The following is a 12,882-nucleotide window of genomic DNA, read 5'->3' as shown; positions in this document are numbered from 1 at the left end:
ATCACTTTGATTCTTCTGTTAAATTGGGTGGCGGCTAACAGCCCTAACCGGCATAAATCAATGGTTCTACCGTGCACATGATCCGCCGAGATGATGAAAGGGGGAAAGCAAGGATCAAATTGAACCCGTCAGTTCATAGAGACAATGGCATCGGTATAAAACAAGGACCATGACTGGAAAATAGTCAGCAAGAAGGGATTTTGACGAAGAGGTTACGCACTTGATAAATTACAAAGCTTGCATAGACACCACATACATTATAAACAAAAGATGTCATAGAATACAATTTTACTTTCCTTCTAACAGCCATAAATCACAGCTCCCATTCTTGCCTCAACTTCGAGGTTCCTAGATCCCTGACACTTCCCAGTCCCACCAGCAGAGCCTCACCGTCCGGCCCAGGCGGTATTCTCCCTTCGTACAACACTTCCAAAAGCTTTCCCATATCTTCCAATGCGAAATCCTCCATCTCCTCAATCAGCGCTAAATCCTCGTCTTCCTCCTCGTCCAGTTGTCGCCCTGTCCTTCCCCGACGTACCTCCGCGATCCGGCTCAGTTGCCGCTTAATCGCATCCAAGATGCTTTGCTTCACTTCCGGTGTCACAACATCGTGAGACATCTGTATGCTGATCTTCAAACAGTCACTTAGGCTCTTGAATAGCGAGCTGAGGAATCCGGCATCGTGCTCCGACGTCACACACGAGATGAGCTGAGCATATGTTGCATGGATCATCTGAGGCGTGAGGGTACCGGAAGTATGGCCCGAGTGCAGGAGAATTGGAAGGAGCCTGAATTTGGGAGAATGAATTAGGGGTGTATGGGGAAGGAAGACGGAGAGCGAGCTTAACTTACATGGCGCATGCCTCTCTTACACCATCGTGAAAATAGAATTTCAATCCCCCTAGAGCGACTTCCAAACTCTGGCTGACCCACATGCCGTATTTGCTTCCCAGGGTCGAGGCGTGGATGAGCATTGTCTCCAAAGCCTGGCATTTTTCCTCTATACCTAACGTACGCACAGAGAGGAGCTGATTATCCATGGAGATGATATCCCAGCCTGGCGTCGACGGTGGGGTCTCGGTAGGGGAGGCCGGTGCGTCTGGGTAGAAACCATTATTTGAGAAAAAGAAAACCGAATCGGGGACTCGTTCTCACCATAAACACTGACATCCGCCTTCTTACTCGCCATCGCCAAGAGACCCGGCATAACCACGGGAAGGTAAGGCTCAAATTCTAGCCCCATAGCTTGGCAGACCTTGGCCCAGGTGCCCATGAGATAATGCGCTACCTGTGTGTCAGAAGGATCCGGAGGAGATTCTGCGATACATTCGTGAATTAACACAGATAGCAAAGATAGGTCAAAAACTCGCACTTTGAATGCGGATGAGAAGTTCAACGAGCGTGCCGGAGTCTGGTCGGAAAGTATCCGGTCCAACCGCAATAGCTGTCTCAAATCATTAGGCATAAACTAGTATCAAATGGAGACAGAAGGCATACCTATCAGCCCTGCGCACTCCATAGCTTTATTCCTCATCCGTTTGAACTCGCTAGAATCAGCGTTACGCAGTACATTTAGCAACAGCGGCATTATGATAGCATAATGCTATGGATACATGAGTCAGAGCGCAGCACTACGAACCAGTGACATACCTTCCCGAACGTCCTCTCGCTAGCATCGGCCACCATTGCAAGTGTTGTGATAGCTTGCTCCTGAACATATCGTCTATCTGTTGTGCCGGTAAGCAGTTTCAGCAATCGTTCCACGATAGGATCCAGGTACGGCAAAAGGGTATCCCGCTCAACGCCCTCGCAAAAGTTAATCAAAGCCGCCGAGGCGTGAGAGTGAACTCTACAATTATAGTTAGCTTAAAATGAACACGTTGACAGGACGATCACCTAGGTTCAGGGTCTTCTAGTGTGGGTATGAGGACGTTCAGAAGAGAGTCATAGTGGCTTTCTTGTAGAAGGTCCGCGAGATCAGTGCAGAGTTGACCCCTTGAAGAGACATTAGCCCTGACCACGCCAAATGATTAGTGCGGACATACACGCATTGGCATGCCGCCCAGCGCACTCGAGGGTGTGTGTCTGCGAACATCGGGGTCACAAGCCTGTCGAATGAAGGGTCAGACTGACACCAGGACATCATTAAACGGAACACGCCTACCCTACTACTTTGGTTAACTCGTTTTGCATGGTCTGGACAGTACTATAAGTCAAAAATGATACATCCGAGAAGTGTAAAAGTCCATTACCTTTCCGGTACCTTCTGCGATGGCCGCAATAGCCATAAGACCAGCATGCCTCGCCCTCCAGTCGTAACTTGCAAGCATAGAAGGGATATATTGAAATGCCGGCGGAAGGACTGCGTTCCCTCCCAACGCGCAGGCGACGCGATCAAGGGAATGTTCATACAGAGCAGGTGCGGCGTCATCTGCTTCCGTTGTCCCTGTAGATGGCTATGGCAAAACAAATTGCTCTTCAGCCGGCAGAAACGACAACCAGAGGCAATAAAGCTATGAACTCACGTCTTCTTTGAGCCACTCTATCGTACTGTCTTCATCGTCATCATATTCGCCCATACCCTCGAGACAAGCACGGACGAGTAATCCTACCCACCCCTCGACATTCCTGACCATACTCGGCTTGGCTTCCGTTAGACTAACCATCATCTCCAAGGCAGCGAGTCTCAGGGTTTTGATATCCTCGTCATCTTGATCGGAGTCTTTTCCTTGGGATGAAGACGAAGGAGGAAACGTAAATGGTTGTTTCATCGTTGGAGTTGGGCCACTGTCGGCAGCCGGTAGAACCAAGGAAGGAAGGAAGGATAATAAACCTTGTAAATGGATTGAAAAAAGTGTTGGATGTGTGGAACATAGAGGGTGTAATGCAGTCAAAAGGGAAGTGAGATGCCGATGGGGAGTAGATGGTAGTGTCTCGAGGATAGGATACATGAGAGACAACGATTGGGCAAGCTGGGTTGCGTCTGCTGCATTAAGGTAAGCGACAGATGCCAGGAGGGCCGCGTGTCGAACATCAATAGATGATGGATCCTGTAAGCCGTTTCTAAAAACATTGAGCACAGCATCGGTTTGGAGGTCCATGACGAGGTTAGGACAGCCCGTGAAGACACGGTAAGCTGTTTCCCGCATGGAAGGGTCTTGATCTCGCGCCATAGAAAAAACTTGGGCTTGTAATGCATGCCATGGCCGGCCTCGAGACATGCCCTGGTTTGCGAGATCACATACTGAGTCCACGGATTTCCGGCGCACTACTGATGACGGCTCGTGGGAAAGGGAGTGCAGAAGGAGCCGCTCGAGGGTGGTCAGGGTTTGCGACGATAGGTGGTCATACAAAGTGAGGCGTGGTTGTGTCGGTGAGCTCGCTTGCGACTGACGAAAAAGCAGTCTTCTAAGGAGAACAAGGGAAAACGAACGCATCTAGATGACATTCTAGCAAGTCGCCACTTGTGCCAAGAAAATGATTACGCACCACTTCTGTATCTGCTACAATCGAAAATTGAGCTAACGCCAGAAGATAAAGCTCTGGCGTATGTGCCAGGCGGTCGTTGACTGTTTGCTCGGCACTACAAGATTTTCCATGTTAGTACCAATTAGTGAAGTGGACATGGAAACTAACTTGGATCTGATCTCATTGTCACCCAGTACGAGATTGGAGAGTATTTGCGTCAGTTCAGCAGTGATTTCTGGAGGGACGACTGGGTCCATGTCGTGATCGGTGATCAAGCAAAGACAGCACTCCGTGTCGAAAAAATGACCACGAGGCGCTCGGCCCGAGCATCCGTATCCTCTTGTTGACGCCGTACCCAGTTGCTGGCTGTCGGTCCAAATTGACGCTGAACAGGTTAACAATGTTCATGCAGCCGAAATCACCTCATTCAAGTATTAGGCTGGGTATACAACAACAGTCCACAATGTTATATGTTCTATTTCAGCAATCGTCGAAGAGATAAGCCGCCGGTGGGAGATTTATTTGAACTGGACTCACTTGCGAACCAAGAAGCAGTTAGTCCCTGAATTTGTCTTCCTGCAGGTAACTTACCCGGAAACTTCTGAGAAGTTCGGGGCTTCTTGTGGCGTTTTGGCACCCTGTATTTGTATTCTAGAATTTAAGGAGATTTAGCCACGGCAATCTCACAAAAGTATGCCCCGTGAAAAGTACCTCGAAACCACAGAGATCCCAAAGAAGGAAGAGACCGCAGGGTTAATGCTTCTCTAGCGGATCTCTTTGACTCCGTACTCCGTTCCATTTGACGTGAAACTACAGACGAGCTCTTCAAACGAAGAGAAAAGAGTATATCGGAAGCCTACTGAGCTGTCGACGCTCTCCCCACGTACTTATGTGACAACCTGAACGGTGACAATGAATGGTGACAACGATGATGCACCCATGCAACATTTAGCGGAGGAGTCTGGTACTTCCGTGACGGCGATTGTCTACTGCAAAAGCGACATAATGTCATCTGGTGGATCGAGGAGTGGGTCAACTTGTCTCAGCAGGACCGTTCCCGCCCCACGCTTACGGGACACAGGATTGCTTCCGGAAATAGAGGCTATAGTAAGGCTAGATATGCCTTCGACTATCTCCCTGTGACATGTCAATTTTGACATTTATGAGCAACACATGCGCAGTATTAAATAGAGAAAGGCAGGAGGAACTGAAAGAAACTGACAGATTCTCAACGACGAACGTATATGACTTCCTGACAAAGAACAACGGTATCCGCAAAGCAATTTAACTGTAAGAACGCAACATTCGGCGATATATACCTTCAGACAAGCTTGCCAGTGGGTGTAGCGGGTCAAGAGTTTTCAAAGACGCGTCGCGTTTAGATCACGTGCTTGTCATATGATATCAACGAAGTGTTTTCGATACCCCCTATATTTGTTAGTTCTCCACACACAACACCAATACTTCATCCCCATTTTCTGGAGCATTGGGGATTGCCCACAACTAACTCTTTCTCCATGGGGCTCAAAGTCTTTTTACGTTTCTCGCTCATACCGTGCTAATCGGCCCCTAAACCTAGACCCTATCCACTTTGTTGAGCTATTTAGTATGTACCTGATCTTGGGCGTTACACTATCCTTTTTTCCCGAACACATCCATGCCATGGGCGAGGAAGGTTCATCGAAGATTCCCGAACTGCCTATTGAACTCGAAAGAGAAATTTTCGAGCTCACAGCGACACTGTATCCTGGTAGCGCCTACCAATTAACTACAGTCTCCAAACGGGTCCAAATATGGTGAGCTTCTTTCTCATTTTGCAAAAATTTACTGACAGTTTGTCCAGGATGGAAATTCTCATATACCGAACGGTCGTCCTTGACTTCCCCAAGTCGCGAACGAATCTCTTCTTACAGACAGTCGACTCTCGACCTGCTAGCTTTTTCGCCTCTCACGTCAAAAATCTCTACCTCACCTTCGTGAGTTATCCACAAGCCCAGAAGGTTCTCTCCGTATGTACCGGCGTAACCAACCTTGCCTGCTGGGCGGCTACCTCCAGTCTAGAGCTACTTCCCCTTCCTCGGCAACCACTAGAGCGACTGTCCGTGAATACCGCTACCCTTATGCAACTGTGTGAAACACACAAGCCGGACTTTTCCCACCCGGCTTTCCGAGCGCTGACCCACTTGGATATTACCGAACCTCCAACTTCGCCGGTGGATATTGATTGGTCAGCCCTGTATAAACTCCCCAAACTCACGCATATCTCAATCGGGAACTTAACGGGGAGCCACCATCTATTCCTGCTCAAGGAACTGCTGGCGAATTGTGAATCACTGCTCTTTTTGGTAGTGATTTCGGATCACGGAGAGTTCACCAAACGTGTCAGCGAGGAGATAGATGACGGGCGGCTTAAAATACTTCCGTATTTTCACCATCCTAAAGAATACCGCACGTATTGGGAGGATGTTCAGAGAGGTCTGCCGGACTTCTGGGGATATCTGGAAGATCACTGATGGTGGGCGCGCCTCTGGTTTACTATGTATACTGATTCAGGGCTACGTAGCGAGCAAAAATTTTATGCGTTTAGCGCTGATGATGACTTTGCTTCTTCCTCTTTTTAATTGAATGGAAAGCGACCGACGACAACATTCCGAATTGTTGATCATGTACAACATCCGTTCATCAAGGAACAGATATCACCTCATCTATTAAACCTTCTCCAGCCGCAAAATACACCTCTCCATGACACATGTGCCTTCCATAGAGCTCGAGCTATGAGTTCAAGACACTTCGGATTACGAGCAAAACATGCCTGTTTCAGACATCGCGTTGCCATAACACGCCATCCTTTGACGGGCGTGATATGAAGAGTACTCAACAGCGGTTCGGAGCACGAGTTGATAGACATCCGCTCAGCTATGCCGTACGATCCCTGAATCTGTTGAGACGCAAGCTCCTCACTCTACAAACAAATTGCGTAATCCCCATGCGTCGATGCCTGCTCCGGTTTTCTTAGCTACCTGTCGCGGGGTTGTCGACTGGGACCGGTCTAAGTGTCTTAAAGCACTTTACATAATCAAGCCCGTCGATTCTTGAAACGATCCACACTATCGAATTTGTGCCAACCTTGATGAAAAGAATTGTTCGTCTGTTCGATGGATACTCACTTGTACAGCACATTATCCTTCAACCCTTTATTGACACTGCGATTAGATAACCATTCGGGTGAGTCAGGGTCTATACAGTGTATCCCACCATATGACTGCTCGTTGACTGCTCGTATTCCTTGTTACGTCCACAGGTGCTATTCTTTGTGAAGGATCTCGCCTGTGCAGTGGGTAGTCGGCAGTTGCGTCCGCTGGTGGTCTCCTTTATGAAGGTGCTCACCAGTTTGGTGGTACTCGGTGTTCCGTCCGCAGGCAGTCTCTTTTGAAGGAGCTTGCCCGTTTGGTTGTTCTCGGTTTTCGCTTCGTGGTATTCATGGCTAAGGCACAAGCATTGCTGCAGGCACGTTGTTCTGCGAAACGGCGGACCTCCTTTGTTGCTCGCCTGATGCTTGCGTTTCCTTCCTACAGACTGTGGTTCTTTGTTTTTTGGTGGATGATCTGTACACTTCCATTGTGCTCGGTATCTTCTCATTGCTGCTGAGCTAGAATGCGATAAAAATCGAGATTAGTCCATCCCGGAGAGGAAATTCCGATACTACGGCATATCCTCCCACCTGGCACCGGTCCACGATTTCTATAACTCGCCTACAAAGCTCTAGTCTATGGCTTTATGCGCAGTGAATTGTGACAAAAGCTGGCCAGACCGTAAAATCTGGAGCTGTCAGTTTCACTCAAACTCAGGAAATATAAATACTCCGCTTGGAATGGGGTTTCGTCATCATTGAAAAGAACGTACCTCGGTACTCTCTGTTCGTTTCGTCTTCCATTCGGTCAATATTTATACTCACCGATGTAAATACCAGTGGCGCGCACTCACGTCTTCCGACCTGAAAGGACCTCAATATCTACTTGTCTTTTTTCCCTACTCCACATCTGATTCAGATGCAAGGCTTGCAATCTTATACAAACACGGATATCCTCCCAAGAGCCTAGGGCATCACTACCAGATTTACTAAACGTGGCTTTGGGTAAGCTTGTTCGACTTACCTATCAATGTCCCCATAGTCAACTGAATGTTGTTATTCACAAAAGTTTTCAGGCATAGATCAATCCGCCCTTACGCTCCCTATTAAGGCAACATTATTTTACAAATAAGCTAGCATTCATAGGTCTAGTGACATCCACGTCGCCTTGCCATGCTTGTCCGAGAATAAGTTAATTCTCTAATAAAGATATCTCGTCATTTTCTGGCTCATGTGCCTTTGCGACCATTCTGCCTCGATTTCTATTGTGGCCTTTTCCTGCCAGTGTCGGTTTCTTCCCAGCAAGGCCGCACGGAATTTGAACCTCCTTGTCACCAATTCCACAAATCTGCTTCTATTGCATGCGCAACAGAGTGAGTGGCGCCCATTTAGAGATGTTCAATACGACCTGATTTAGAGTGATTCAGATACCTGGTTTGCCTACTAGTGTTGCATTGCGGCTTTCGACTAAAAAAGCGACTTGGAGGGTATATAAATCTAAAATGAGCTCTTCGAGTAAGAATGCGAGTCAGAACGACAAGATTAAATGAGGCTAAATGCAGGACCCAATTTACTACCATGTATCGTCTTCGTGTGGATAACACGCTCATTATCTTTGTACTTGTTTCTCTGTCAACAAGGTAAGCATTACTAGTTCTCGTACGTTATCAGGAACCGCACTAAATGCAAACACGAGTTTCGGTGCTTCTAGAGAAGACGTGAAGCCACGAATGTATTTTCTCGAGAGATCTCGTCACGGTCGCCTGTTTGGAACTGAGACTACACCTCCGGCCAGGAAAAGGGGTTCATGGGAAAGTGATGCTCTGGACATCTATAACGAAGGGTTCCTTAGTAGTCAACCAAGCCGCATGACTGATAAACTCACTACATCAACAATCGAGAGCTGGCGATTGCAGTATAGGTGGTTATATACGGTGTCGCAACTGGATGCTTGTAGAACTTGATGTAATCGTACGTATTCAATAGCCAGGCTCCCTCCATATTACCCTGTCCGATGAGCCTCAACTTAATGCCACGGGCTCACGAAGGTAGATAGTGTATTCTGACTTTACCCAGTAAGGTGTATATCTACAGTGAAGCTAGTATTCTACTTCAGGATTCGATTCACCTGCGTACGTATCAATGATGTGATGGCTCCAATGGGAACACACATGTTTACATCGAGTGCAGTGGGAAGAAAAGTGGTTTTTTTATAGCAATACAACGCAGATGGATCCATGATTTCTTGTCTATTAGATGCGAATCAGGAGATGCGGTCTGACTCCTCCTCCGGTACACGCTTCAAAGGCGTGTTGTACCACGCCACAACCGCAGACAAAGCTGAGTCGTTGATTCACGAACGATCTAGCCACCGTCTAGATGAAGCAATACGGTACGTCAAGATACCTTATGCTCTCTAAGGTCCATTTCTCCGTTATTTCGCTCTGGGTTTCCATCTGGGCCTTCGTAAGTAGATTATCCTTACTAATTGTTGACCTACTGGTCAATGACTGGTGCGCATCCATTACACACATCAATTTGAACAGCAGTTCCTGACAAGTCTTTGCAACGCGTAAAGGTCAAAAATACCACTGTGGCCTCGATTGGAATGACTGCGCATGCGAACGTAACTGCGCATACATAAAGCCATGGGCGAACAAGATTCATATCAACACGGATGAATACTTGGTATCATCCGAGTTACTATCCGGTAACAGCATAGCGACGGTCCCGACAAAATGTAGGGCTTTAATGTCGGTGTAAGAAAGATCAATCAACCGGATGGTATTATTGGCTTCTTAAACCCCATGCGTCTTCTACATCGATATCGCTCACCGTAACAGCGAGTCAATAACAGCGATCCACCACTAAGCCGATCCATACTACATGAGTCGATCAGCCGGAATTCAACAGCATCATGCCTAATAAGAAACGTTGCAATAACACCCCTCTACGAGATACTAGGAAGACCCTGTGCTGTTGGCCGGCGGCAAGAAAGAAGTTCGAATGATCACAAATGATGACGCATCGAAATTTGTGTCTGTTAGGGGGTGGCGTACTCGGGCCCAACCCGGACCCTCATTTTAGTTGGCGCTTGACCACGACATGGATACTTTCCCTTGCGAAATTTGGATACACATATTCGAGTTCACCTGTACAGATGGGGGGCAAACGGGTCGTTCAATTTCACTTGTCAGCAAGTTGGCGCGCGACCTTGTCCAGCCCCTCCAGTTGAACTCACTTTGTGTAACAAGCGCCAGGCAGATTATTGGGCTCAGAGAACATTTGGAAACTCTGTCGGTGGATGAAAGAACAGTGTATCACCTTCTTATCGCGTCCACATATCCTGATCCAGACACCAGGATCTACCCAACCCAAATATACGACTCTCTGACGAGAATTCTGCGGCTCGTTGCACGGACACTGGTCACGCTAACAACTCACCTCTTATTCCTCAGTAATCCTATACTTCCACAAGGTCTTCCCTTCCCGCATCTCGAAGAATTAACCCTGTACGGTCACTTCAACACCTTCACGGATCGAGAAGCGATCCCTTCCCTCCGGCGATTACACATATCTACACTTTCGGGTGGGGAAATGCTTGTCAGAAGCATTGCTCGAGGATGTCCATTTCTCACACATTTATATGTCCTTGAGCGTGGACTATCTCTCAGGGTGATCGAGAAATCTCTCGGTGTTTTCCGGGACTCGACACCGACCGCGCCCAGCACATTCCAGCTACCGCACACAATAAAGAAGATCCTGGTAGAGACAGACCTTATGTACTTGAGGCAGGGTCATACACACACTCCCTCAAATGGCGTTAGCAGCCACAGGATGCTAAATGACAAGATTGCTCAAGCAGAGACCAGTTTCTACCTTAACAGGCGTTGAGGTCCGATTGGTGGCGAGAGGGGAAGGGAAAGTGGGGGAGTATTGCGTCAGCCTTACAAGACCGTAGGAGAAAGGTTCGAGTTTGGTATGGAGGGGCGATGGGATGCCATTTTAGAGATGTGATGCTGCAGAGATCTTCCTTGAACTATCTCAATCTCCTGCTATTCCCAGGACCTCGGGAGGCTTGAGAACGCCCGGACCCGTGGCGACGGCGCCGCAATCATTCTTCATTGACATCTCTTGGCGTAACATCGCGGAAAGTTGCTAGGTAGTCTTATTGGATTAGTAGCAACTCAGATCGGGAGACATGTACCATGGTGTTTCCAAGTGTCACTTTTGTTCTAACACCTAAAAATGATCAGATCTCAGCAACTAGCTCGAAGGATGATGCACATGCTCCCATGAGTAGCGAAAAATACCGAGTACAGCCCGAGAAAATACAGAACAGCAGTAGTAGCATTATGTAAAGTAGATATGGTGTAACAGAAAGACAACAAATAACAACGCAAAGCAGAACAGCAGAATTAAAAAGAAAGAAGGCTCACTCAACTGTGCCTGACGCTGATATATCCACCTTCTTCTTTGGTGCGCCGCTGGCAGTACCTATCATTTCGATCTCCTTCACAAGATCCATACCTTCTACAACTTCTCCGAACACCACATGTCGTCCGTCCAGCTAACGGGAACAGCGGTAAACACCTTGTGACAATCATACATCGTGAGACTTACCCAAGGAGTTTTTACAGTCGTGATGAAAAACTGGATCGATGTAAGTCATATGTCTAGATACCATCTAGAGAAGATACAAACCTGAGAACCATTAGTGTTTGGACCGGCATTTGCCATAGACAAAAGCCCAGGTCGGTCGTGTTTTCTTCTAAAACTCTCGTCTAGACGAGTCCAGTCAAACCCTAGGCCAGAATTAGACAACTCGACGCTCACCTCGAAACTTCAAGCCATATATCGACTTTCCACCCGTCCCGTTGTGTGCAGTAAAGTCACCTGCCTGAATCATAAACTATGACCGGTCAATCCCAAGCATCGAAGATAAGACGAAAACAATATCTTCCAATAAAGAAGATACTCACGCCTGGTATTATGCGATGGAAGCTACAGCCGGCGTATCCGAATCCATGTTGGCCCGTGGCCAGCTCCCGAAAGTTCCTCGCAGTTCTTGGGACTATATCATCGTATAGGCGGATCACAAGCCTTCCCGCAGGACGGGAATCGATGGTAATGTCGAACTACAAGTTGACGCGTCGAGACATGGACAAAATAACCATTGATAATATACATACGAATACGTTTGACCTACGTATCCATCTCTTCAGTATTTGCGCGTAAAAACTGGATTGAGGGGACGTACATGAATCTGTCAGTTGAGAGCCATGGCGGTCCGGGAAATAAAGTAGATCAGTAAAAAAACCAAAAGGGAACGGGCACGTGACATACGGACTGCTTTTTCTTTCTCGGATACCAAGGGGGTGTGAACTTGTATGTCGAACGTGAAGATTGGAACTGGGGACAAGTACTCCGGAATACGTGGCTTAAATATGTGCTCCCTCACCACCTCGGGAACTTCCGTCCGTGGTAGCCTGGCCGCTATAGCCGTCTCAATGGCAAGCTCCGACAACGCATCAACGAACATTATAAGTACTGGGTCGGTCCTGGGCTAGGTGGCGTCCGAATCGTCCTCGTTGCAAGTAGCGCCTCATGGCATGCGGCACAGAAGTTTTTCCAGCATATTGCAAGTGTCGAATTTATTCATTTTATGTCCATGTTCACTTACCCTTTCGATTTACAGCACCCTCAAAAATTGACACAAAATGATTAGACTTCTAACCTTTCTGTACATCCCGCCGTGGAGCTTTCTCCGATCGAATTGATTCCCGGCTCTCGCTTTTGAATTGACCCCTCGCAAGGTACCTATGGCGGCGATCAAAGACGCATGTGGTGCCGCTAAAAATGTGTATCGAGGGCCTTTGACTTGCCAGCGTTGCTACATTATTCGGGCGTCTCCGAGAGATGCCTACTGGGGACATCGTTCAATCTGAAATAGACACTAGTATTAGCACTTAGTGCTAGTTACCTCCTCCACATCACCGCCACTTTTGACATACCTATTTAGCATGTGCGCCTTCTCCCCCCAATCTTACGTTCTCATCTCCAGTTATTAGGTTACATTGATCGGCGGATTCCGACCCGCTTATTATCCTGTCCAGTATGTTCATTTCACTGGCGGCGGATGCCAGTGTCAGTGTGTTTCTTCCAGGAAAAGATCCGACAAAACGCCTAAGTCCGAAGATGTAAAGATTAATCCTTACGCAGAAATCGCCAGCGTGTTTGAATTTGGCCTTGGCTCTGATCTCACACACCCGCAAACGTCGTAT

At 47.7% G+C, this 12,882-nt stretch overlaps 4 protein-coding genes across 4 annotated transcripts; 2 read left to right on the top strand and 2 right to left on the bottom strand.

Annotated features, from left to right (window-relative positions):
- Window positions 1-313: 313 nt before the first annotated feature.
- EV420DRAFT_1639700 (armadillo-type protein) lies at window positions 314-3,725 on the bottom strand (the record flags this gene model as incomplete). Its single annotated transcript, XM_060477006.1, has 13 exons — window positions 314-788; window positions 853-1,099; window positions 1,156-1,317; window positions 1,373-1,444; window positions 1,498-1,603; window positions 1,651-1,849; window positions 1,897-1,995; window positions 2,046-2,108; window positions 2,165-2,196; window positions 2,253-2,456; window positions 2,526-3,437; window positions 3,490-3,583; window positions 3,637-3,725. The coding sequence occupies 13 exons, from the start codon at window positions 3,723-3,725 to the stop codon at window positions 314-316; spliced, it is 2,754 nt and encodes a 917-aa protein (XP_060334094.1).
- A 1,405-nt stretch (window positions 3,726-5,130) lies between these two features.
- On the top strand, window positions 5,131-5,981 carry EV420DRAFT_1639699 (uncharacterized protein; the record flags this gene model as incomplete). The annotated part of the gene is made up of 2 exons (XM_060477005.1): window positions 5,131-5,264; window positions 5,312-5,981. The coding sequence occupies 2 exons, from the start codon at window positions 5,131-5,133 to the stop codon at window positions 5,979-5,981; spliced, it is 804 nt and encodes a 267-aa protein (XP_060334093.1).
- Window positions 5,982-9,651: 3,670 nt separating this feature from the next.
- On the top strand, window positions 9,652-10,901 carry EV420DRAFT_1190103 (uncharacterized protein). The gene has a single exon (XM_060466289.1). It carries the CDS (start codon window positions 9,704-9,706, stop codon window positions 10,490-10,492), a length of 789 nt encoding a protein of 262 aa, XP_060334092.1. The 5' UTR covers window positions 9,652-9,703; the 3' UTR covers window positions 10,493-10,901.
- On the bottom strand, window positions 10,763-12,135 carry EV420DRAFT_1190084 (cyclophilin). The gene is made up of 8 exons (XM_060466288.1): window positions 11,945-12,135; window positions 11,859-11,864; window positions 11,791-11,803; window positions 11,581-11,736; window positions 11,435-11,510; window positions 11,303-11,382; window positions 11,222-11,251; window positions 10,763-11,168 (listed from the first exon to the last, which is right to left on the bottom strand). Coding segments are annotated over exons 2-8 (492 nt in total). The 5' UTR covers window positions 11,861-11,864; window positions 11,945-12,135; the 3' UTR covers window positions 10,763-11,033.
- Window positions 12,136-12,882: the final 747 nt, after the last annotated feature.

The sequence above is a fragment of the Desarmillaria tabescens genome (assembly GCF_030435595.1).
Source record: "Desarmillaria tabescens strain CCBAS 213 chromosome Unknown EV420scaffold_9, whole genome shotgun sequence".
NCBI lineage: Eukaryota > Fungi > Basidiomycota > Agaricomycetes > Agaricales > Physalacriaceae > Desarmillaria > Desarmillaria tabescens.
This window is presented reverse-complemented; position numbering and strand designations above follow the sequence as displayed.